Source organism: Somniosus microcephalus, chromosome 14, assembly GCF_052327205.1.
Source record: "Somniosus microcephalus isolate GS21.2 chromosome 14, FLI_Smic_1.0, whole genome shotgun sequence".
In the NCBI taxonomy this organism is placed as follows: Eukaryota; Metazoa; Chordata; class Chondrichthyes; order Squaliformes; family Somniosidae; genus Somniosus; species Somniosus microcephalus.
The window spans coordinates 133,730,638-133,758,255 of record NC_141000.1 but is presented as its reverse complement, the minus strand read 5'-3'; the positions used below and the strand labels follow the sequence as shown (position 1 = coordinate 133,758,255).

Below are 27,618 nucleotides of genomic sequence, written 5' to 3'. Positions count from 1 at the left end.
GGCCGAGGGCTGCAGGGTGATTCAATCCCGATACTGGCAGGGCCGGGGGCTGCAGGGTGATTCAATCCCGATACTGGCAGGGCCGGGGGCTGCAGGGTGATTCAATCCCAATACTGGCAGGGCCGGGGGCTGCAGGGTGATTCAATCCCGATACTGGCAGGGCCGGGGGCTGCAGGGTGATTCAATCCCTAATACTGGCAGGGCCGGGGGCTGCAGGGTGATTCAATCCCGATACTGGCAGGGCCGAGGGCTGCAGGGTGATTCAATCCCGATACTGGCAGGGCCGGGGGCTGCAGGGTGATTCAATCCCGATACTGGCAGGGCCGGGGGCTGCAGGGTGATTCAATCCCGATACTGGCAGGGCCGAGGGCTGCAGGGTGATTCAAGCCCGATACTGGCAGGGCCGGGGGCTGCAGGGTGATTCAATCCCTAATACTGGCAGGGCCGGGGGCTGCAGGGTGATTCAAGCCCGATACTGGCAGGGCCGAGGGCTGCAGGGTGATTCAATCCCTAATACTGGCAGGGCCGGGGGCTGCAGGGTGATTCAATCCCTAATACTGGCAGGGCCGGGGGCTGCAGGGTGATTCAATCCCGATACTGGCAGGGCCGAGGGCTGCAGGGTGATTCAATCCCGATACTGGCAGGGCCGGGGGCTGCAGGGTGATTCAATCCCGATACTGGCAGGGCCGAGGGCTGCAGGGTGATTCAATCCCGATACTGGCAGGGCCGGGGGCTGCAGGGTGATTCAAGCCCGATACTGGCAGGGCCGGGGGCTGCAGGGTGATTCAATCCCTAATACTGGCAGGGCCGGGGGCTGCAGGGTGATTCAATCCCGATACTGGCAGGGCCGGGGGCTGCAGGGTGATTCAATCCCTAATACTGGCAGGGCCGGGGGCTGCAGGGTGATTCAATCCCGATACTGGCAGGGCCGGGGGCTGCAGGGTGATTCAATCCCAATACTGGCAGGGCTGGGGGCTGCAGGGTGATTCAATCCCGATACTGGCAGGGCCGAGGGCTGCAGGGTGATTCAATCCCTAATACTGGCAGGGCCGGGGGCTGCAGGGTGATTCAATCCCGATACTGGCAGGGCCGGGGGCTGCAGGGTGATTCAATCCCTAATACTGGCAGGGCTGGGGGCTGCAGGGTGATTCAATCCCGATACGGGCAGGGCCGGGGGCTGCAGGGGGATTCAATCCCGATACTGGCAGGGCCGAGGGCTGCAGGGTGATTCAATCCCAATACTGGCAGGGCCGAGGGCTGCAGGGTGATTCAATCCCAATACTGGCAGGGCCGGGGGCTGCAGGGTGATTCAATCCCGATACTGGCAGGGCCGGGGGCTGCAGGGTGATTCAATCCCTAATACTGGCAGGGCCGGGGGCTGCAGGGTGATTCAATCCCGATACTGGCAGGGCCGAGGGCTGCAGGGTGATTCAATCCCGATACTGGCAGGGCCGGGGGCTGCAGGGTGATTCAATCCCAATACTGGCAGGGCCGGGGGCTGCAGGGTGATTCAATCCCGATACTGGCAGGGCCGGGGGCTGCAGGGTGATTCAAGCCCGATACTGGCAGGGCCGGGGGCTGCAGGGTGATTCAAGCCCGATACTGGCAGGGCCGGGGGCTGCAGGGTGATTCAAGCCCGATACTGGCAGGGCCGGGGGCTGCAGGGTGATTCAATCCCTAATACTGGCAGGGCCGGGGGCTGCAGGGTGATTCAATCCCTAATACTGGCAGGGCCGGGGGCTGCAGGGTGATTCAATCCCGATACTGGCAGGGCCGGGGGCTGCAGGGTGATTCAATCCCGATACTGGCAGGGCCGGGGGCTGCAGGGTGATTCAATCCTGATACTGGCAGGGCCGGGGGCTGCAGGGTGATTCAATCCCGATACTGGCAGGGCCGGGGGCTGCAGGGTGATTCAATCCCGATACGGGCAGGGCCGGGGGCTGCAGGGTGATTCAATCCCCAATACTGGCAGGGCCGGGGGCTGCAGGGTGATTCAATCCTGATACTGGCAGGGCCGGGGGCTGCAGGGTGATTCAATCCCGATACTGGCAGGGCCGGGGGCTGCAGGGTGATTCAATCCCGATACGGGCAGGGCCGGGGGCTGCAGGGTGATTCAATCCTGATACTGGCAGGGCCGGGGGCTGCAGGGTGATTCAATCCCTAATACTGGCAGGGCCGGGGGCTGCAGGCTGATTCAATCCCTAATACTGGCAGGGCTGGGGGCTGCAGGGTGATTCAATCCCTAATACTGGCAGGGCCGGGGGCTGCAGGGTGATTCAATCCCGATACTGGCAGGGCCAGGGGCTGCAGGGTGATTCAATCCTGATACTGGCAGGGCCGGGGGCTGCAGGGTGATTCAATCCCAATACTGGCAGGGCCGGGGGCTGCCTACGTACTTTGCTTTGTTCAGAATTAAGACCCTAGTTTCAGACTTAACTAAATCACTCTCAAACTCAATATAAAATTCTATCATATTATGATCACTGCACCCCAGAGGCTCCTTTACTACAAGGTTACTAATCTCATTGCACAATACTAGATCTTAAATAGCCTGTTCTCTAGTTGGTTCTATCTTGAATGCATTCCATGAACTCGTCCTCTGCACTATTGCTGAAAATTTGGTTTGCCCAGTCTACATGAAAATTGAAGTCCCCATGATTACTGCATTACCCTTGTTACATGCACTTCTAATTTCCTGATTTATACTGTGCCTGACACCACAACTATTGTTAGGGAGCCTATAAACTACACCAACCAATGTTTTCTGCCCCGTTGTCTTAGCTCCACCCAAAGTGATTCTACATCTTGTTTTTCTGAGGTAAGATCCTTTCTCTCTGCTGTCTTTATTCGATCATTTATCAGGGCCACCGCCACCTCCACCCCCCGCCCCCCACCCCGCGTCCTTTTCCATTCTGCCTATCTCTTCTAAAAGTTAAGTATCCTGGAATAATAAGTTCCCAAGTCCCAACCTTGTTAACTCTGCAACCACATCTCCGTAATGGCTATTAAATCAAACCCATTTATTTCTATCTGTGCTATTAATTCATCTATTTTGTTGCGAATGCTTTGCGCATTCGGATATAGTGCCTTTAGTTTTAACTTTTTTTCTATTTTTTCCTGACGTCACCTTAGTCACTGATGCTCTATTACCTTTGTTAAGCTCTCTGTCCCTTCCTGAACCACTCTACTTATTTTTACCCACATTAAAAGGGTTTGGTACATTGAAGGCTATCCTAGTTTGTAATGTGCGAGAGCCCCTGGTTTCAGAGTGCCTCATATTTTTTACAATCTAAGTGGATTGGGACCGTCAATAAGTGTCCGTTTTTTGGGAGCGCTGTTTATACAGGTTTCACTGTAAGATGAAAAACACATTTATCTGGCTCAGGTCACAAATATTATTGTCACACTAGGGTAAGAGTGGGTATAACGCAGTGAGTTAACTCCGATAAAAGTGAGACATTCAAGCACTTATGGAAGAGACAGATTCCACTGAACCCAAGAATCTATGGCCGACCTGAATTTGTAACACCCATGAGGACTAAGGCAGCAGCAGTCAACATCAGTGCAATCAATGCTGAACCCACTCAGCCAATTCAAACTAGCAAGTCATTCTGCAGACAAGACTTAGTCACATGCAGGAAATTAAAATACACTTCAAACAAACTTTGGAGGCACCAATAGAAACATGTTACTCCATTAGCTTCTCTTCTAAAAACAAACCCAGGAATTTCATCCACTAAACTCAAAGCAAATGTTGATATGAACTACAAACTCCAGCATCTAAACATGCAGCTTTCACATCCTTCCTACTGATAATTACAACTAATACAACTAATACTAGGGAAAACAGCACCTTTGAAGTATTAGCCTGCCAGCTGTATTCCTCTCCTCTCGAAAATATGTACTGAATGAAAATACGTAAACAGTGAGGAGGATAGCAGCAGACTGCAGGGGGACATAGACAAACTGGTGTGATGAGCAGACACATGGCAGATGAAATTTAATGCAGATAATGAATTTCAATATAGATAAGGCTTCTTCAGCAGCACCTCCCAAACCCGCGGCCTCTTCCACCTAGAAGGACAAGGGCAGCAGGCGCATGGGAACACCACCACCTCCAAGTTCCTCTAAAAGTCACACACCATCCTGACTTAGAAGTATATAGCCGATCCTTCATCGTCACTGGGTCAAAATCCTGGAACTCCCTCCCTAACAACACTGTGGGAGTGTTATGTTCATTAATAACTAGTTGTTTTCATTATGAACAGCTAGCTTCTAGCTAGTCACTTTATTCATGCCATGTGGACTTCTACAGCATCCATCTTGACTAATGTTGACTACTACATTACAAGAGTGTTTACACTTAAAGTACTTAATTGGCTGTAAAGCACTTTGGGACGTCCTGATGTTGTGAAAGGCGCTATATAAATGCAAGTCTTTCTTTCTTACTTACTAAAAGTAGCAACGCAGGTTAATAAGGCCATAAAAAAGCAAACCAAGTACTGGGATTCATTTCTAGAGGGACAGAATTGAAAAGTGGAGAAGTTATGTTAAACTTGTATCGAAGGAATAGAAGGATACGCTGATAGGGTTGGATGAATTAAGGTGGGAGGAGGCTTGTGTGGAGCATAAACACCAGCATAGGCCTGTTGGGTCGAATGGCCTGTTTCTGCGCTATAGACTATGTAGCTCTATGTAAAGAAGTTTGAAGTGATGCATTTTGGAAGAATGAAGAGAGGCAGTATGAACTAAATGGTGCAATTTTAAAGGGGCTGCAGGAGCAGAGACCCAAGGGCTCACATACACAAAACTTTGAAGGTGGCAGGACAAGTTGATAAGGCAGTTGAAAAGTATGCCAGGGATAAGGGGCTTCATTTATGTGGGGAGGCTAGTGATGCTGGGATTGTTCTCCTTCGAGCAGAGAAGGTTAAGGGGAAATTTAATTGAGGTGTTCAAAAGTGAGGGGTTTTGATAGACTAAATAAGGAGAAACTGTCTCCATTGGCAGGAGGGTCAGTAACCAGAGGACACAGATTTAAGGTAATTGGCAAAAAAAAACTGGGGGGGGGTGGTGGTCTGGAATGCGCTGCCTGAAAGGGCGGTGGAAGCAGATTCAATAGTAACTTTCAAAACAGAATTGGATAAATACTTAGAGGAAAAAATTGCAGGGCTACGGGGAAAGAGCAGGGGTGTGGGACGAATTAAAGAGCTCTTTCAAAGAGCCGACACAGGCACGATGGGCCAAGTGGCCTCCTGACGTGCTGTATCGTTCTATAACCAGGCCCAGAAAAACCTGGCACCGGCAAAGAAACTAAAATTAGAACAGTGAGAAACCAAGCTGTATATTGCTAACCCCAAGCGAAGCAGGCCATCAAAACCGTACCAAACATCAAACCAAATCTGATCTAGTTTGATTTAGGAATCTAAGACAGAGAAAACACCTCAAAATCTCATGATGAAAATAAAGTAAAGTACAGTCCTTCCTAAAGAGAAAATTGCTGATTCCAGCAGTTTCCCTAATCAATGTCGCACAAATGTCAACAGCACAAACAGGCTGTCAGCAGAAAACAAACATCCTGCCTGGATCGCTCACATCCTTCTCCCTCTTCTCATAAAGGTATTGGGCCAGAAATTCGCGGCCAAAGGCGTGAGTGCGCTCGGGGTACTCACGCATCTGGCCGTTGGAAATGCCGGCGTTCAGCATGAACAGCGCATGCGGGGAACGCCGGCATTTCCAGACCTCGAGCGCGTGCGACTGCACAGGCAGCGCTTGCGCAGTGAACTTCGTAGATTTCATTCATGAAATCCGTGAGGGTAAGTCCTCAGAAGTTACACTTGAAAAAAGCAAGTGTAAAGTGGTTCATTGGCTGCGGAGGAAGAAACATTTTATCGTGGAGCTTCTGAAATGCAATATTTTTGTTTGGGAAAGGGAGGGAAGTTATTTTAAGAAATTTTAAGTAAGTTTTAAAGTTAAAATTTTTTTTATTTTTTTTTATTTTTTAAAAAAGGGTTTTCAGAACGGTAGGTAGAAGGAGCAATTGTGGCTGTGTGAATGGAATGTGAGAATGAGTTATGTATGTATGTCCACATATATTCCTTTACGTATATGTATGTATGTTTTATATTCCTTTACTAATGTGTATGAATGTATGTTTTTAATTATGATTTTCCAATAAGTTACTTTCTCTGAAAGTCATAATTAAATAATACATTCATACACATAAGTAAAGGAATATATACATAACACGCAAAGGAATATATACAGACATACATACTTTCAGAAGCTCCACGATAAGAAATATCTTCCTCCGCAGCCTCTGGAGCAACTGTACCCATGCTTTTTTCATGTGTAAGTTGTAAGGACTTGACCTCACTGAAAGCAGTAATGAAAGCGGCGAATTATACTGCGCACGCGCTGCCTGTGCAGTCGCACGCATTCTGCCTCTGAACCCCTTCGTTCAGAGGACAGGAAATGCCGGTTTTCCCCAAAAGCACTGTGCATGCTGAAAACCAGCATTTCATCCGGCCAGATGCGTAAGTACCCCGACCGTACTCGCGCAGTTGGAAGGGAATTACTGGGCCAACATTTTACATATCATTAAAATGAAAAATTTAACAATTGCACGACTTGCCCCCTCGCATCTGCGACTGAGGGCCCAAGGAGGTGCATTGCGCAAGAGGTCATCATCGTACGTATCCTCACACTGTTCCCTTTGGGGAACTGTATGAAGTGGTGGAAGGATTTATGGCGGTGATTAACGCTCATTCCGTGACCGTAACCATCTTTGAACCAGCCATTAGGGTGGTTAGTCCTATGGCGGGAGGGTTTTACGGGCTCCCACAACCCATCTGAGGGGGGGGGGGGGGGCCACCAACACCCACGGACGCCAGTATCCCGCTGGATGTCCACCCAGAATTTAAAGTTGGAACTCCGACTCCACTTACCGGGACTGTCTGGAGTGGGGTTCAAAACCCTACTCCTTCTGGCCCAGCGGCGGGGATGCTTACTGCTACGCAAAAGGCCCACTCCGCACAAAAGGTGACACCCATATGTTTCCTGTGCCTTTTCCCTCCCCGTGACTGGAGCCCTATGCTGCCATTTCACGTTGCTAATCGGATTGGGCCTTTGCCATAGCGGTAGGATCCCCGCCGCTGGGCCAGATCAGGGTAGGGTTTCGAACCCCGCTCCAGACAGTCCCGGCAAGTGGAGTCGGAGCTCCGGCTCTAAATTCTGGGTTGACATCCAGTGGGATATTTGCGTCCGTGGGTGTGGGTGGCCCCCCCTCCTTGTATAGCTTGTGGGAGCCCGTAAAACCCTCCCGCCATAGGACTAACCGCCCTAATGGCTGGTTCAAAGATGGTTACGGTCACGGAATGAGCGTTAATCATGGCCATAAATCCTTCCACCACTTCATACAGTTCCCCAAAGGGAACAGTGTGAAGACACGTATGACGACGACATTGCTAAATAAATAAATGGAATTTTAAAAATTCTTTTAGGGCTTTTAAAAGTCTTTAAATTGCTTTAATTCTGTTTAAAACTACTTCAGATTACTCAAAATAATGTAAACATTTTAAAAAGTTTATAAAAGTTACCAAAATCTTCAAAAAACTTCCAAAAACCTATTTAAACTGCTGCTTTGCATGTAAAAATGCTTAGCAGCTTGACAGAAACATTGGGGGCGTGTCCAGTGAAACTGAGACCTCAAGGGGCGTGTCTCACTTGCACTGCACGCTCCTGGCTTCGCGCCGGCTGCACTCCTGGGCGGCGTGACGTCATACGCTGCCCGGGATTCTTCTTCTGGAAACACCAATTCCAGGCGTCCCTGGAGCTGATCGGCAGTAGCGCGGGGTAAGTGCAGAAACGGGGCTGCAAGCCCCGTTCACCAATTTCTGGCCCATGGACTCTTGCTCGGTGCAGTTCAAAGGATGCCGATTGCCGTTCAATATCTCACCCAAATGGCCATTCTTCACTCAGGCAGTGAACATTCAACAGTGAGAAGCATCACAGCCAACTCCAACCCTGCCTTCACATAACACCACTTTCTAGCAGTGCTCACTGGTTAGAACGAAAGAACTTGCATTTCTATAGCACCTTTCACAAACTCAGGACATCCCAAAGCGCTTTACAGCCAATTAAATACCGATGTAATATCGGGAAATTCAGCAGCCAATTTACGCACATCAAGATCTCACAAACAACAATATGATGACGACCAGATAATCTGTTTTTGGTGATGTTGAATGAGGATAAATATTGGCTAGGACACCGGGGAGAAACATAGAAAATAGGAGGAGTAGGCCATTCGGCCCCTCGAGCCTGCTCCGCCATTCAATGAGATCATGGCTGATCATCCAAATTCAGTACCCTGTCCCTGCTTTCTCCCCATATCCCTTGATCCCTTTAGCCTTAAGAAATATATCTAACTCCTTCTTGAATATATTTAACGAACTGGCCTCCGCCGCCCTCTGTGGCAGAGAATTCCACAGGTTCACCACTCTCTGGGTGAAGAAATTCCTCATCAGTCTTAAATGGCTTACCCCTTATCCTTAGACTATGACCCCTGGTTCTGGACTCCCCGGCCATCGGAAACATCCTTCCTGCATCTAGTCTGTCCAGGCCTGACAGAATGTTATAGGTTTCGATGAGATCCCCTCTCAATCTTCTAAACTCCAGTGAGTATAAGCCCAATCGACACAATCTCTCCTCGTACGTCATTCCTGCCATCCCAGGTATCAGCCTGGTGAATCTTCGCTGCACTCCTTCCATGGCAAGAATGTCCTTCCTCAGATAAGGCGACCAAAACTGCACACAATACTCAAGGTGTGGTCTCACCAAGGCCCTGTACAACTGTAGCAAGACATCCTTGTTCCTGTACTCGAACCCTCTCGCTACAAAGGCCAACATACCATTTGCCTTCTTAACCACCTGCTGCACCTGCATGCTTACCTTCAGCGACTGGTGCACAAGGACACCCAGGTCTCTCTGCACCTCCCCTTCTCCCAATCTATTGCCATTCAAATAATAATCTGCCTTCCTGTTTTTGCCACCAAAGTGGATAACCTCACATTTATCCACATTATAGTGCATTTGCCATGTTTCTGCCCAATCACCCAACCTGTCCAAATCGTACTGGAGTTTCACGACATCCTCCTCACAGCATACCCTCCCACCCAGCTTTGTGTCGTCTGCAAATTTGGAGATATTACATCGAATTTTTTTAATTGTTCTTTATTCATTGATGGGATGTGGGCGTTGCTGGCTGGCTAGGCCTGCATTTAGTGCCCATCCCTAATTGCCCTCGAGAAGATGGTGGTGAGCTGCCTTCTTGAACCGCTGCAGTCCATATGGTGTAGGTACGCCCACAATGCTGTTAGGAAGGGAGTTCCAGGATTTTGGCCCGGCGATACAGGTCCAAGTCAGGATGGTGTGTGGCTTGGAGGGGAACTTGTAGGTGGTGATGTTCCCATGCGTCTGCTGCCCATTTCCTTCTAAGTGGTAGAGGTCGCGGGTTTGGAAGGTGCTGTTGAAGGAGCTTTGGCGAGTTGCTGCAGTGCATCTTGTAGATGGTACACACTGCAGCCACAGTGCGCCGGTGGTGGAGGGAGTGAATGTTGAAGGTGGATGGAGTGCCAATCAAGCAGATCATTAATATATATTGTGAACAGCTGGGGTCCTAGGACCGATCCTTGTGGTACCCCACTAGTCACTGCCTGCCACTCGGAAAACAACCCGTTTATTCCAACTCTTTGCTTTCTATCCGCCAACCAGTTCTCTATCCAAGTCAATACCTTGCCCCCAATCCCATGTGCCTTAATTTTGCACGCTACTCTCTTATGCGGGACCTTATCGAAAGCCTTCTGAAAGTCCAAATACACCACATCCACTGTGTACTGTCCTCCCTACGTGTATGTGTCTGTACGCAGTTAGACAGCCAGCCAAACTCCTTTCAATAGCGACATGAGAGTCAGGATGTACCGTCCAAGCTCCGGTGTTTAATAATGCCACACTTGCATGAGGTCAATGAAACAATACAAATCAGTTGCATTGGGTTGGAGTAAAAAGGCAATGCTTTCGAAGGCGTAACAATGTAAGATTACAGTGGATTAACTTGCAGCACGTTCCATGCTGTGGTGTGACCTCCATGTTTTCTATCACTATACTACTTTCTGTTGAGTGACCCTACTGGTCATTTCCCTTTAGTGCCACCTACTGACGGCAACAAAACAAACTCCTGCAATTATAAGGCAGAACACACTGGTTCTCCCTTATCTATTTTACCAGTTACATCCTCAAAAAATTCCAGTAGATTAGTCAAGCACGATTTACCTTTTGTAAATCCATGTTGACTTTGTCCAATCCTGTCACTGCTTTCCAAGTGCTCTGCTATTACATCTTTTAGAATGGACTCTAGCATTTTCCCCACTACCGAAGTCAGGCTTACTGGTCTATAATTCCCCGCTTTTTCTCTACCACCTTTTTTGAATAGTGGGGTAACATTAGCTACCCTCCAATCCATGGGTACTGTTCCAGAGTCTATCGAGTTCTGGAAGATGATCAGCAATGCATCTACTATTTCTAGGGCCACTTCCTTAAGTACCCTAGGATGTAGATTATCAGGCCTTGGGGATTTATCGGCCTTCAATCCCGTCAACTTCCCCAACACCATTTCCCTACAAATACTGATTTCTTTCAGTTCCTCCCTCATTAGTCCCTATGTTCCCCGACATCTCTGGGAGGTTATTTGTGTCCTCCTTTGTGGAGACAGAACCAAAATATGTATTTATTTGGTCTGCCATTTCTTTGTTCCCCATTATAAATTCCCATGATTCTGACTGTAAGGGACCTACGCTTGTCTTCACCAATCTTTTTCTCTTCACATATCTATAAAAGCTTTTACAGTCAGTTTTTATATTCCCTGCAAGCTTACTTTCATAATCTATTTTCCCCCTCTTAATTAATCCCTTTGTCCTCCTTTGCTGAATCCTAAACTGCTCCCAATCCTCAGGTTTGCTGCTTTTTTTGGCCAATTTATATGTCCTCTCTTTGGATCTTATGTTATCCCTAATTTCCTTTGTTAGCCACGGTTGAGTCACCTTTTTTGATTTATTTTTATGCCAAACTGGGATAAACAAATTCTGTAGTTCATCCATGCGATCTTTGAATGTTTGCCATTGCCTATCCACCGTCAACCCTTTGAGTGACATTACCCAATCAATCCTACCCAACTCGCGTCTCATACCATCATAGTTTCCTTTATTTAAATTCAGGACCTTAGTCTCGGAGTCAACTACTTCACTCTCCATCTTAATGAAGAATTCTATCATATTATGATCGCTCCAACCCAAGGGGCCTCGCACAACAAGATTGCTAATTAATCCTTTCTCGTTACATAATACCCAGTCTAAGATGGCCTGATCCCTAGTTGGTTCCTCGACATATTGGTCCAGGAAACCATCCCGTATACACTCCAGGAATTCCTCCTCCACAGTATTGTTACTAATTTGGTTAGCCCAATCTATATGTAGATTAAAGTCACCCATGATGACTGCTGTGCCCTTATTGCACGCTTCTCTAATTTCCCTTTTAATGCCATCCCCAACCTCTGCATTACTGTTTGGGGGTCTATACACCACTCCCACTAATGTTTTCTGCCTCTTGGTATTTCTCAGTTCTACCCATACAGATTCCACATCATCAGAGCCAATATCTTTCCTTACAATTGTGTTAATCCCTTCTTTAACCAGCAATGCTACCCCACCTCCCTTTCCTTTTTGCCTATCTTTCCTGAATATTGAATACCCCTGGATGTTGAGTTCCCAGCCTTGGTCCCCCTGGAGCCATGTTTCCGTAATCCCAATCATATCATATTCATTTACCTCTATTTGTGCTGCTAATTCATCCACCTTGTTACGGATGCTCCTTGCATTAAGACACAAAGCCTACAGGCTTGTTTTTTTAATGCTCTTAGACCTTTTAGAATTATTATTTACTGTGGCCATGTTTGTTTTAAACCCTTGATTTCTCTGATTGCCATCTTTGTTTTTCTCCTTCCTGTCTTTTGCTTCTATCCTTGTTTCCCTTTCCTTTGTCTCCCTGCTCAGGTTCCCAACCCCCTGCCATTTTAGTTTAAACCCTCCCCCACAGCACTAGCAAACACTCCCCCAAGGACATCGGAGAACTCCTGCTCTTCATCAAAATAGTGCCATGGGATCTTTTACGTCCACCCGAGAGAGCAGACGGGGCCTCGGTTTAACATCTCATCTGAAAGACAGCACCTCCAACAGTGCAGCGCTCCCTCTGTACTACACTGAAGTATCAGCCTGGATTATGGGCTCAAGTCTTTGGAGTGGAACGTGAACCCACAACCTTGTGACGACTTCTTCTTTCATATGGTCGTAGCAAAGCAAATCAGATGTCAATATCTAAATCAGATATCCAGGCCAAAGCTTCTGGTGTAACAGTGTGGATATCTTGTAGGCTGCCTGTGAATTTCCTCTGAGGGCAGTGCTCAATGATGTGCTCCAGGGTCTGAGTCGGAGTTCCACAGTCGCATGATGGGGATGCTTTAATCTTCCATCTATGGAGAAGGTGGCAGTATCTACCATGAGGCGGTTGGTGGTTGTCCACTGTTTGCGAGGAAGGTTTGATCCTTCAGGCTGTACTATGGGCTCCTCTATAAGGAATCCTTTCCTTATGTTGCAGTTCTTCCCAGCATTTCGCCATTGGTCATCAAGGCTGAGGGGAGATCGCTAAAGGGCTTTGGTGACGGTCCAAAATGGCCTTCTAGATTTGAGACGAGTTGGTGATAGTTTGTTCAAGTCGGCCTGGATTGGCATGTCTGGTGTAGTGGTTGTATTCTCTGGAGACTGCATATGCGCGGTGTAGGTGTGATGTTTGCAAGCACGGGCAGCCAAGCTGTTGGTGTCGATAAAAGTGTACCGGTGATAATTCTCATAGTAGAATTCAGCTGGGCATCAACGGATTTGACATGCGGACTCGATAGCCATGCCGGAGAGCAGTACTTTGCTGTAGAGTACACCAGGGCGAGTGCTGGTGTACGGAGGGTTTGAGCGTCTACTCCCCATGTGGATCCTTGTGACTCAGAGGCGAGAGTACGCCACTGATCTAATGCTGACACCTTGTACTGATTAGGAACACGATTTCTGGCTGACTTTTTTCCCCTCCCAACCCAAGGGGATTGTGCCAGCCCAGCTGCTGCCTTAGCTGAGATCAGCTATCCGTGTACAAACAGGAACTGAGCCAGGAAGCTTCCTTGTATGTATGGTTTAGTACCATATCAGGTGGTGCCCACGCCCACTAAGTGGTCAAGGAAACGCAGACTCATAGTCGGCCACCCACCACCCAATTCCCCTGTAACTCTAACATTACACACAGTAGCTTCAGTTCCCCTCACCCAATCTCCAGACTGCACTCTACAGCCCTCTGGACTCAACAGAGATCAACAATTTCAGATCATAACCTCGGCCCCTTATATATATATTTTTTATCCACACTTTTTTTTGGCCTTTTTTTCTTCCCTCCCACATGGCAGCTGTCCTTCATTCTGCCAGCGCAATTCACACCTCAGCTGGAGCCATCCTTTGTTCCTTAACCTGTCCCATTACCACCTCCTCTCGCCTTGAATATCTCTTAATCTCTCCTGCTTTCTATCCCATCACTGACCTTCCCTTTTGTTCTTGCATCCCCTCCCCCTTTCCCAGCCCCTAAACTTGCTTTCCATTTCCTGCTTGTTTCCAGTTCTGATGAAAGGTCTTTGACCTGAAACGTTAGCTCTGTTTCTCTCTCCACGGATGCTGCCTGGCCTGCTGAGTTTTTCCAACGTTTTCTGTTGTTATTTCGGAATTCCAGCATCCGCAGTATTTTGCTATTGTACATTAATATGTATTAGGTACCAAAGAGCAAAAGCTCCACAACACCATTCAGAGTTAGGCAGTAGTGAACACAAGCCAGAACCATGAAGCACAATACTGGTATAAAGAGGAACGTCACCTGTGCTTATCTACTTCCATACAAGAAACAGATCGAAGCAAAAATACTGCCCGATTTAAAGCTGCTAATATCTAGTATTATTTCACTAACTCACTATTTAACAAACCATTTTAAAATAGTGCAATGGAGATACAAGTAATAAAGTGCACTGTCACGTCACACAGAATCACAGAATCCCCACAGTGCAGATAGAGGCCATTTCAGCCCATCGAGCCTGCACCGACACATATCCCACCCTATCCCCGTAACCCCACGTATTTAATCCCCTAACACTAAGGGTCAATTTTATCATAGCCAAATCAACCTAACCCGCACATCTTTGGACTGTGGGAGGAAACCGGAGCACCCGGAGGAAACCCACGCAAACACAGGGAGAATGTGCAAACTCCACATAGACAGTCACCCGAGGCCGGATTTGAACCCGGGTCCCTGGCGCTATGAGGCAACAGTGCTAACCACTATGCCACCGTGCAGTAATATAAAGTACCATTCAAAAAATAACATATATACAAGTAAAATTCTGGTACAGGCTGTTCTAGATACAATGGGGGAATGGGCCAGTGTGTGGCATACATTCTTTAATTAATGTAGATAAACGCAGTGTGTTATATCTGGGTCTGGGTAATTCCAGGAATGTGTATCCCATGCAGGGGTATCCAATTGAGGTGGCAAAGAAAGAGAGGGACATGGGAGTCATAGCTGACAAAGTCCCACAACCTATTTCATGAGGTCATAGGGAGAGTGAACAGGGTGTTAGGGTGCATAGATAGTTCAGTATCAGACCAGAAACTTAGCTTGTACAACACCTTAGTATGGCTACATCTAAAATACTCTATCCTATTTTGGTCCCCTCACACGGTGGGGATATTAAGGCCCTGGAGAAGATCCAGAGGAGGGCAACCAGACTGATACCTATCTCAGGTTCTTAGCTATAGGAAAGGCTCAAGAAACTTTTTTTTCCAGCAAAGGTAGATTTTGAGGTGATATGATTGTGGTTTTCAAATGATGAAGGGAATAGACTTGGTTTAGGTGGATAGGCTATTTGAGATAGGCCGGGAAAACCAAAGGGCAAGAGTATAGAATACCAAAACATAGAGTGAGGTTAGATGCCAGAAAGTGAAGTATTTCTTTTCAGTGTCACTGCCCTCTGGATATGTTACAACAACAACTTGCATTTATATAGTGCCTTTAAGATTACAAAACATCCCCAGACATGCAGTGAGTATGGATTCACTGCAGTCCTCTAAAAGGGAGCTGAATAAGGACATCTCAAGTTATAGGGCGAGGGGTAGTTGTAATTATTGATGTGCGTTATTGCAGTCTTGTGCTTGACTGCCTTCAGGCGTCAGAGAGAAATTTCCCCCAGTTTAAAGCTTTTCCCTCGGAGATTGTGTGACTGCAGAGGACAGATGTGAAGGGTATTCTGATGGTGCATGTGGACTGCACCACGTCTAGCTTGTTGGACCAGTTGATCTTGCTCATACATATTGATGTGTGGGAGATGATAACAGACTGTATTTTAATCAAGCTTTCCTACAGCATTTGTCACTTTTCCTCATCAACTGAACTACTAACTGGAATCCTCTCCATCGCTCGCAGAATGGATTCTCCACCGTTTGAATAAGGCCTCAGTTTGTCCTGAAAAGTTGGCAGCCCTCAAAGTAGAAAAGTCACCCGATCCAGATGCGATGCATCCTTGGTTGCTGAAGGAACGAAGGGTGGAAATTGCAGAGACTCTGGCCACAATCTTCCAATCCTCCTTAGATATGGGAGTGGTGCCAGAGGACTGGAGGATTGCAAATGTTACACCCCTGTTCAAAAAAGGCGAGAGGGATAAACTCAGCAATGACTGGCCAGTCAGCCTAACGTCGGCGGTGGGGAAACTTTTAGAGACAATAATCCAGGACAAAATTAATTGGCATTTGGAAAAGTATAGGCTAATAAATGAAAATCAGCACTGATTTGTTAAAGGCAAATCGTGTTTGACTGAGTTGATTGAGTTCTTTAATGAAGTAACGGAGAGGACTGATGAAGGTAGCATGGTTGATGTTGTGTATATGGACTTTCAAAAGGCATTTCTCAAAGTACCACATATTCTGCTCGTTAGCAAAATTAAAGCCCATGGGATTAAAGGGACAGTGGCAGCATGGATAAAAAATTGGCTAAGGGACAGAAAGCAGAGAGTAGTGGTGAACGGTTGTTTTTCAGACTGGAGGAAAGTGTAGGACCATTACTCTTTTTGATATATATTAATGTCATGGACTTGGGTATACAGAGCATAATTTCAAAGTTTGCAGATGACAAGAAACTCGGAAATGTAGTAAACAGTGAGGAGGATAGTAACAGACTTCAGGAGGACATAGACAGACTGGTGAAATGGGCAGACACATGACAGATGAAATTTAATGCAGAGAAGTGTGAAGTGATGCATTTTGGAAGGAAGAATGAGGAGAGGCAATATAAACTAAATGGTACAATTTTAAAGGGGTTGCTGGAACAGAGACACCTGGGGTGCACGTACACAAATCTCTGAAGGTGGCAGGAGAAGTTGAGAAGGTTGTTAAAAAAGCATATGATATCCTTGGCTTTATGAATAGAGGCACAGAGTACAGAAACAAGGAAGTTATGCTAAACCTTTATGAAACACTAGTTAGGCCTCAGCTGGAGTATTGTGTTCAATTCTGGGCACCACACTTTAGGAAGGATGTCAAGACCTTGGAGAGGGTGCAGAGGAGATTTACTGAAATAATACCAGGAATGAGGGATTTCAATCATGTGGAGAAACTGGGGTTGTTCTCCTTAGAGCAGAGAAGGTTATGGGGAGATTTGATAGAGGTGTTCAAAATCATGAGGGGTTTTGATAGAGTAAATATGGTGAAGATGTTTCCTGTGGCAGAAGGGTTGGTAACCAGAGGGCACAGCTTCAAGGTGATTGACAAAAGAACCAGAGGCGAAATGAGGAAAAAAAATTTACGCAGTGAGTTGTTGTGATCTGGAATGCGCTGCCTGAAAGGGTGGTGGAAACAGCTTCAATAATAACTTTCAAAGGGGAATTGGATAAATTCTTGAAGGGGAAAAATTTGCAGGGCTATGGGGAAAGAGCAGAGGAGTGGGTCGAACTGGATAGCTCTACCAAAGAGCCGGCACAGGCACGATGGGCCGAATGGCCTCCTTATGTGCTGTATCATTCTATAATCAGACAGCAGGCATAACAGGGAACTCTGACTGGAGAAAAACATACATCTCAAAGGTTATCAGGACACATTTCATCGGGTGATGCCACTGACACCAGGCTTTTGCCAAGTCTATCCCAAACACGTTGGCTTGTAACGACCATTCGGATAATGCTTCTGACGACACTGTAATTCAGTCTGTGTGTATATCCTGTTCAGCAGGTATTCAGTGCCAGATTAGAGGAAGATAATAAAAACAATATCCTATTTCAAGCTCTGTACCTGTATCTAGGGAAAAGGGTTGGGCCAGTAGAGAGTAAATGGACATGCATGGCTTCAGAGTGGTGTTTGGCATGGTTACAAAATGCTCAGGTTTAGTGCGAGCACTCAGACAAACATACAGTTTCATTTGTGAAACTATATGTTCACCACGTTCTTCAACACTTTGGTTTGTTAAAAAGTAAGTTGCACTGGTAGGTTGGCCTCATTCATTCATTGTCCAACCTGCCCTCTAAGAAAATGCAAAGGCTCTGTGAGAAAAATTGTGAACTACTTTATGTAGGAAACTACAGGCACAACCCTGCCCCCTACCAACCTGGAACACAGCACATGGGATATTAGGACAACTACTGCTCTCTGTTAACTGTATTTATTTTTCAACAACCTTTAAACATTTATCAGATTGTGTGCTAAGAGTGGCTGGATGACCGCCTGCAACTCTCTTATCAGGGAGTCAGTGTGTTTGAAACAAAGCTTTATTTATAGCCATTAAAACAATAATCAGTGAAAAGGAAACTGCCACTGTAATACCACAGACAGACAGACTGGTGAAATGGGCGGACACGTGGCAGATGAAATTTAATGCAGAGGAGTGTGAAGTGATGCATTTTGGAAGGAAGAATGAAGAGAGGCAATATAAACTAAATGGTACAATTTTAAAGGGGGTGCAGGAACAGAGACACCTGGGGGTTCACATGCATAAGAGTACAACAGCAAGGAAGTGATGCTGAACCTTTATAAATCACCGGTTAGGCCTCAGCTGGAGTATTGTGTCCAATTCTGGGCACCACACTTTAGGAAGGAGGTCACGGACTTGGAGAGGGTGCAGAAGAGATTTACTAGAATGGTACCAGGGATGAGGGACTTCAGTTATGTGGAGAGATTGGAGAAGCTGGGATTGCTCTCCTTACAGCAGAAAAAGTTAAGAGGAGATTTGATAAAGGTGTTCAAAATTGTGAGGGGTTTTGATAGAGTAAATAAGGAGAAACTGTTTCCAGTGGCAGGAGGGTCAGTAACCAGAGGACACAGATTGAAGGGAATTGGCAAAAGAAGCTGAGGGGAAATCTTTTTACGCAGCAAGTTGTTGTGATCTGAATTGCACTGCCTGAAAGGGTGGTGGAAGCCGATTCAATAAAGAATTGGATATATACTTCAAAAAGAAACATTGCAGAGCTATGGGGAATGAGGTGAGTGGGACTAATTGGATAGCTCTTTCAAAGAGTCAGCATAAGCATGATGGGCCAAATGGCCTCCTGCTGTGCTGTATGATTCTATGATTTTTTAAATGTAGATTTGAATCATAGAAATTTACAGCACAGGAGGTCGTCATTCAATCCATTGTGTCCGTGCCGGCCAAAAAAAGAGCTCTCCAGCCTAATCCCACTTTCCAGCTCTTGGTCCGTAGCCCTGTAGGTTACGGCACTTCAAGTGCATATCCAAGTACTTTTTAAATGTGATGAGGGTTTCTGCCTCTACCACCCTTTCAGGCAGTGAGTTCCAGACCCCCACCACCCTCTGGGTGTAAAAAGTTCTCAACTCCCCTTTAATCCTTCTACCAATTACTTTAAATCTATGCCCCCCTGGTTATTAACCCCTCTGCTAAGTGAAATAGGTCCTTTCTATCCACTCTATCTAGGCCCCTCATAATTTTATACACCTCAATCAAGTCTCCCCTCAGCCTCCTCTGTTCCAAAGAAAACAACCCCAGCCTATCCAATCTTTTCTCACAGCTAAAATTCTCCAGTCCTGGCAACATCCTTGTAAATCTCCTCTGCACTCTCTCTAGTGCAATCACATATTTCCTGTAATAAAAACAGAAAATGCTGGAAATACTCAGCAGGTCAGGCAGCATCTGTGAAGAGAGAAACAGAGTTAACGTTTCAGGTCGATGACCCTTTGTCAGAACTGGGTCTTACAGGAACATCTTTCCTGTAATGTGGTGACCAGAACTGTACACTGTACTCCAGCTGCGGCCTAACTAGTGTTTTATACAGTTCAAGTATAACCTCCCTGCTCTTATAGTCAATGCCTCGGCTAATAAAGGAAAGTATCCCATATGCCTTTTTAACCACCTTACCTACCTGACCTGCTACCTTCAGGGATCTGTGGACATGCACCCCAAGGTCCCTCTACACGCCTCAGTATCCTACTATTTATTGTGTATTCCCTTGCCTTGCTAGCCCTCCCCAAATGCATTACCTCACACGTCTCCAGATTGAATTCCATTTGTCACTTTTCTGCCCACCTGACCAGTCCATTGATATCTTCCTGCAGTCTGCAGCTTTCTTCATCACTATCAACCACACGGCCAATTTTGGTATCATCTGCAAACTTCTTAATCATGCCCCCTACATTTAAGTCTAAATCATTGATGTATACCACAAAAAGGGACCTAGTACTGAGCTCTGAGGAACCCCACTGGAAACAGCCTTCCAGTCAAAAAACAAATCCGTCGACCATTACCCTTTGCTTCCTGCCACTGAGCCAATTTTGGATCCAACTTGCCACTTTCCCTTGGATCCCATGGGCTTTTACTTTCGTGACCAGTCTGCCATGCGGCACCTTATCAAAAGCATTGCTAATATCTATATAGACTACAACAAATGTACTACCCTCATCAACCCTCCTTGTTACCTCCTCAAAAAATTCAGTCAGACGCGACCTTCCCTTAACAAATCCATGCTGACTGTTCTTGATTAATCTGTGTCTTTCTAAATGAAGATTTATCCTGTCCCTCAGAACTTATCCCAACAATTTGCCCACCACCGAGGTTAGGCTGACTGGCCTGTAATTACTTGGTCTATCCCTTTCTCCCTTTTTAAACAACGGTACCACGTTAGCAGTCCTCCAGCACCACACCTGCAGCCAGAGAGGATTGAAAAATGATGGTCAGGGCCTCTGCTATTTCTTCCCTTGCTTCTCTTAACAGCCTGGGATACATATCATCTGGGCCTGGGGATTTATCTACTTTCAAAGATGCTAAACCCCTTAATACTTCCTCTCTCACTATGTTTATCTCATCTAATATTTCACACTACTCCTCCTTAACTACAATGTCTGCATCGTTCCTCTCTTTTGTGAAGACAGAGGCAAAGTATTCATTAAGAACTGTACCAATGTCTTCTGCCTCCACACACAAGCATCCTTTTTGGTCTCTAATAGGTCCTACTCTTACTTTAGTTATCCTCTTGCAAAAATTATGCTTCTCTCCCTTCTGAATCTGCACTCAGGTTCCCATCCCCCTGCCAAGCTAGTTTAAACCCTCCCCAACAGCACGAGCAAACCTCCTCGTGATGAAGTTCAACGTTGTAGTTTATACTTGCAGTCGTAGGTTAAAGAAGCAATGTAAACTGAGCAATAGGCAAGGGAACATCAAGCTTGAAAACATTCCTCAAACTATGGCACGTTGGCAATGGGAATCAGTCTGCTTTGCACCCGTCACTATTGCCACATGTTGATCCTTAGTTTGAATTGTAACGTTCTGAGGACAGGTGTGATCAGTGGTACAGTGACACTCTTCTGACATAGATGACATGGCAGCACATGCACCTTGATGACAAGTTGTTCTTATGTGGGCACCTGTCGCTCTCAAATACACAGTATCCTTGTACAGTTCGGCAGTGATTTGGGGGCGGTATGAAGCCTGAATAGAGCCGTTCCATTCTTAAAACCGAAGCTTGCTCATTTTTCCTTAAATATTTTACTTACTTGGATTTTCTAAGTTTACAGACAGCTCCCAAGTCCACAATATTTTTCTAAGAAAATTATCCAACTTTATTGCGCTCCAAAATGAAACAGGTTCTCACCTTGACAATGCTGATTGGTTTCCGAGACAGATGATAAGCAGTGTACAGCAGGAAGGTCAGAATCAGCGTAAATGTTCTGTAGCTGAAAAAAAAATTCTGGAGTTTGTACCTTGTCTTTGTTCCTAACTTTTCCTCCCTTTGCTTAGGTGGCAGAAAGTGTGTATCTGTGCAGCATCAGTGATGGGGGATCACACATCAATGGCCGAGTGTATGCACATGTAGTATCGCACATCAATGTGTACATCACACATTAGTAACAGGACAATAACAACAACTTGCATTTATAGAATGGTGTTAACGTAGTAAAACGTCTCTCGGCACTTCACAGGAGCGACTAACAATCAACGTTAGAAACGGAGCCACATAAGGTGATAGGAAAGAGGTCGGTTTTAAGGATCGTCTTAAAAGGAGGAGAGGTCGAGGTGTTTAGGGATGGGATTTCAGATCTTCGGGTCTAGGTATCTGAAGGCACGGCCACCAATGGTGGAGTGATGGAAATCGGGGACACGCAAGATGGCAGAATTGGAGTGGGTACTGAAGCATAGTGGTTATGTTACTGAACTAATAATCCAGAGGCCGGGACTAATGATCCAGAGACATGAGGTCAAATCCCACCACGGCAGCTGGGGAATTTAAATTCAGTTAATTAAATAAATCTGGAATAAAAAGCTATCAGTAATGGTGACCATGAAACTACCAGATTGGCATAAAAACCCATCTGGTTCACGAACGTCCTTTAGGGAAGGAAATCTGCCGTCCTTACCCGGTCTGGCCTATATGTGACTCCAGACCCACAGCAATGTGGTTGCCCTCTGAAATGGTCCAGCAAGTCACTCAGTTGTACCAAACCGCTACGACAAATTCAGCACTGTGGGAGTGCCTTCACCACAAGGAATGCAGCGGCTCATCACAAGCTTCTCAAGGGCAATTAGAGATGGGCAATAAATGCTGGCCTTGCCAGCGACGCCCACATCCCATGAATGAATTTTTAAAAATCTCAGGGGAGTTGTGGGGCTGGAGGTGGTGACAGAGATAGGGAGGGGTGAGGCCATGGAGGGATTTGAAAACAAGGATCAGAATTTTAAAATCAAGCCATTGCCGGGCCGGGAACCAATGTAGGTCAGTGAGCACAGGGGTGATGGGTGAACGGGACTGGGTGTGAGTTAGGACACGGGGCAGTGAGCACAGGGGGTGATGGGTGAACGGGACTGGGTGCGAGTTAGGACACGGGGCAGTGAGCACAGGGGGTGATGGGTGAACGGGACTGGGTGTGAGTTAGGACACGGGGCAGTGAGCACAGGGGGTGATGGGTGAATGGGACTGGGTGCGAGTTAGGACACGGGGCAGTGAGCACAGGGGGTGATGGGTGAACGGGACTGGGTGCGAGTTAGGACACGGGGCAGTGAGCACAGGGGGTGATGGGTGAACGGGACTGGGTGTGAGTTAGGACACGGGGCAGTGAGCACAGGGGGTGATGGGTGAACGGGACTTGGTGTGAGTTAGGACACGGGGCAGTGAGCACAGGGGTGATGGGTGAACGGGACTGGGTGTGAGTTAGGACACGGGGCAGTGAGCACAGGGGGTGATGGGTGAATGGGACTGGGTGTGAGTTAGGACACGGGGCAGTGAGCACAGGGGGTGATGGGTGAACGGGACTGGGTGCGAGTTAGGACACGGGGCAGTGAGCACAGGGGGTGATGGGTGAACGGGACTGGGTGTGAGTTAGGACACGGGGCAGTGAGCACAGGGGGGTGATGGGTGAACGGGACTGGGTGTGAGTTAGGACACGGGGCAGTGAGCACAGGGGGTGATGGGTGAACGGGACTGGGTGTGAGTTAGGACACGGGCAGTGAGCACGGGGTGATGGGTGAACGGGACTGGGTGTGAGTTAGGACACGGGGCAGTGAGCACAGGGGGTGATGGGTGAACGGGACTGGGTGCGAGTTAGGACACGGGGCAGTGAACACGGGGTGATGGGAGAACGGGACTGGGTGCGAGTTAGGACACGGGGCAGTGAGCACAGGGGGTGATGGGTGAACGGGACTGGGTGCGAGTTAGGACACGGGGCAGTGAGCACAGGGGGTGATGGGTGAACGGGACTGGGTGTGAGTTAGGACACGGGGCAGTGAGCACAGGGGGTGATGGGTGAACGGGACTGGGTGTGAGTTAGGACACGGGCAGTGAGCACGGGGTGATGGGTGAACGGGACTGGGTGTGAGTTAGGACACGGGGCAGTGAGCACAGGGGGTGATGGGTGAACGGGACTGGGTGCGAGTTAGGACACGGGGCAGTGAGCGCAGGGGGTGCTGGGTGAACGGGACTGGGTGCGAGTTAGGACACGGGGCAGTGAGCACAGGGGGTGCTGGGTGAACGGGACTGGGTGCAAGTTAGGACACGGGGCAGTGAGCACAGGGGGTGATGGGTGAACGGGACTGGGTGCGAGTTAGGACACGGGGCAGTGAGCGCAGGGGGTGCTGGGTGAACGGGACTGGGTGCAAGTTAGGACACGGGGCAGTGAGCACAGGGGGTGATGGGTGAACGGGACTGGGTGCGAGTTAGGACACGGGGCAGTGAGCACAGGGGGTGATGGGTGAACGGGACTGGGTGCGAGTTAGGACACGGGGCAGTGAGCACAGGGGGTGATGGGTGAACGGGACTCGGTGCAAGTTAGGATACGGGGCAGTGAGCACAGGGGGTGATGGGTGAACGGGACTGGGTGCGAGTTAGGACACGGGGCAGTGAGCACAACGGGTGATGGGTGAACGGGACTTGGTGCAAGTTAGGACACGGGGCAGTGAGCACGGGGTGATGGGTGAACGGGGCTGGGTGCGAGTTAGGACACGGGGCAGTGAGCACAGGGGGTGATGGGTGAACGGGACTGGGTGCGAGTTAGGACACGGGGCAGTGGGCACAGGGGGTGATGGGTGAACGGGACTGGGTGTGAGTTAGGACACGGGGCAGTGAGCACAGGGGGTGATGGGTGAACGGGACTGGGTGTGAGTTAGGACACGGGGCAGTGAGCACAGGGGGTGATGGGTGAACGGGACTGGGTGCGAGTTAGGACACGGGGCAGTGAGCACAGGGGGTGATGGGTGAACGGGACTTGGTGTGAGTTAGGACACGGGGCAGTGAGCACAGGGGGTGATCACAGAATCACAGAAACCCCACAGTGCAGATAGAGGCCATTTCGGCCCATCGAGCCTGCACTGACACATATCCCACCCGATCCCCGTAACCCCTACACCAACACATATCCCACCCTATCCCCGTAACCCCACGTATTTAATCCCCCTAACATTAAGGGTCAATTTATCATAGCCAATCAACCTAACCCGCACATCTTTGGACTGTGGGAGGAAACCGGAGCACCCGGAGGAAACCCACGCAAACACGGGGAGAATGTGCAAACTCCACACAGACAGTCGCCCGAGGCCGGATTCGAACCCGGCTCCCTGGCGCTGTGAGGCAACAGTGCTAACCACTATGCCACCATGATGGGTGAACGGGACTGGGTGTGAGTTAGGACACGGGGCAGCAGAGTTTTGGATGAGCTCAAATTTATGGAGGTTGGAAGATGGGAGCCTGGCTAGGAGAGCATTGGAATACTTAAGTCTGGAGGTAACAAAGGCATGGATGAGGGCTTCAGCATCAGGTGAGCTGAGGCAGGGGCGGAGACGGAGACGGGTGATGTTCCAGAGATGAAGTAGGCCTGTGAACACATGCAGCGTTATACAGCAGGAACAAAAATTGCACACGGCGACGGGGACAGCGCGCACACGGCGACAGCGCGCACACGGCGACGGGGAGAGCGAGCACACGGCGACGGGGAGAGCGAGCACACGGCGACGGGGAGAGCGAGCACACGGCGACGGGGAGAGCGAGCACACGGCGACGGGGAGAGCGAGCACACGGCGACGGGGAGAGCGAGCACACGGCGACGGGGAGAGCGAGCACACGGCGACGGGGAGAGCGAGCACACGGCGACGGGGAGAGCGAGCACACGGCGACGGGGAGAGCCATCACCAATAGCGAGCGACTTGGCACATTGCAGAGAGGCTCAATAGGAAACAGCAGCACGAGGACGCCAGGTTGATCTGAGCACCACAGAACGCTGGGAAACCACACTGCACAGAGTCCCCAACGTACAGTGTAATTTATTTACAGCAACTGTTACCCATCCGAGACCCCAGCCATACCTCCCTACAGGGCTACTGTGGGATACCCAGGGCCATCCGCATCAGTCACCTCAAGGCGAGTCATCGAGTCAGACGGCACAGAAGGAGGCCATTCGGCCCATCGAGTCTGTGCCGGCTCTCTGTCGAGCAATCCAATCAGTCCCATTCCCCCGCTCTATCCCCGTAGCCCTGCAAGTTTATTTCCCTCAAGTGCCTATCCAGTCTCCCCTTGAAAACATTGAGTGTCTCCGCTTCCACCACTTCCGTCGGCAGCGAATTCCAGGTCATCAGCACTCGCTGCGTAAATCAAAAAAATGTCCTCACATCCCCCCTGTATCTCTTGCCCAAAACCTTAAATCTGTGACCCAGTCCTTGTACCATCAACTAGTGGGAAGATCCCCCATCCCCGGAACCATTCTGATAAATCTCCTCTGCACCCTCTGAAGGGCCTTCACATCCTTCCTAAAGTGTGCTGACCAGAACTGGACACAATACTCCAGTTGTGGCCTAACCAGCGCTTTATAAAGGTTCAGCATAACTTCTCTACTTTTGTACTCAATACCTCTATTTATGAAGCCCAAGATCCCATATGCTTTGCTAACCACTGTCTCAATATGTCCTGCCACCTTCAGGGACCTATGCACATTAACTCCCAGGTCCCTCTGTCCCTGCACACTCTGTAAAACTGTGCCATTAAGTGTATATTGCCTCTCCCTGTTCCTTCTGACAAAATGCATCACCTCACACTTCTCTATTAAATTCCATCTGCCACTTGTCTGCCCATTCCGCTGGCCTTTCTATGTCCTGTTGCAGTCGATTGGTATCATCATCACTGTTGCCACACCCCCAAGTTTGGTGTCATCGGCAAATTTAGAAATTCTACTTTGTATTCCAATATCCAGGTCATTTATATATATCAAAAAAAGCAGTGGCCCCAGCACTGACCCTTGGGGAACACCACTGTCTACCACCTTCCAGTCTGAAAAACAGCCATTTACCACAACTTGCTGTTTTCTGTCCTTAAGTCAATTCCTTATCCAAGCTGCTACTGACCCACCTATTCCATGAGCCTCAATTTTGTTAACCAGCCTTCCATGTGGTACCTTGTCAAACGCCTTCCGAAAATCCATGTAGACAACATCCATTGCATTCCCTTCATCAATCCTCTCTTACTTCATCAAAAAATTCAATTAGATTAGTCAAACATGATCTGCCTTTTACAAATCCGTGTTGGCTCTCCTTAATTAGCTTAAACCTCTCCAAGTGCCCGTTAATTTTTTTGTTGATTATTGTTTCTAAAACTTTACCCACCACTGATATTAAACTGACCGGCCTGTAGTTACTAGGATTGTCCTTACACCCTTTCTTCAACAATGGGGTCACATTTGCCACTCTTGAGCATACCCAGGCTTTCTAGTACATCCTGTCTGTCAATTTTCACCCCTTCCATTGCTTCTACCTTTTCCACTTCTACCGATATTTTGTCAGCATCCACCTCCTTAGTAAACACCGATACAAAGTACTCATTGAGTATTCTGATCTGCGCCTCTAAGCATATATCACCTTCTTTGTCTCTAACAGGCCCCACCCCGCCTCTTACTACCCGCTTACTGTTTACATGCCGGTAGAAGATTTTTGGGTTCCTTTTATGTTAACCGCCATTCTACTCTCATATTCTCTCTTTGCCAATCTCATTTTCATCTTCACTTCCCCTCTCAACTTATTGTATTTGGTCTGGTTCTCCCTTGAAGAATTCACCTGACATGCATCATACACCCTCTTTTTTTGTTTCATCATCTTCTCTATCTCCCTCGTCATCCAAGGAGCCCTTGCTTTGGTTCCCTTCCCCTTCCCTCTTGTTGGAATGTACCTAGCCTGTACCTGGAACATCTCCTCCTTAAAGATCACCCATTGTTCCGTTACAGTTTTTCCTGTCAGTCTTTGGTTCCATTTTACATCCCATTGAAGTTAGCCCTATTCCAGTTTAGAAGTTCCACTCTAGATTGTTCCTTGCTCCTCTCCATTGCTAATCTAAATCTTATGATACGATGATTACTCGTACCCAAGTATTCTCCCACAGACACTTGGTCGGCCTCGCCCACCTCATTCCCCAGCACCAGATCCAGCAATGCCTCCTTCCTAGTTGGGCCAACATCATACTGGTCAAGGAAG

At 48.0% G+C, this 27,618-nt stretch overlaps 1 protein-coding gene across 2 annotated transcripts in view; it reads right to left on the bottom strand.

Moving 5' to 3' along the window:
- Positions 1 to 27,618, bottom strand: part of slc37a1 (solute carrier family 37 member 1) — a 194,669-nt gene that overhangs the window by 151,352 nt on the left and 15,699 nt on the right. For both annotated transcript variants that reach the window (XM_086007336.1, XM_086007338.1), the window contains exon 3: positions 21,272 to 21,353. In XM_086007336.1, coding sequence (XP_085863462.1) covers positions 21,272 to 21,353 — 82 coding nt within the window. The remainder of the gene's footprint in view (positions 1 to 21,271; positions 21,354 to 27,618) is intronic.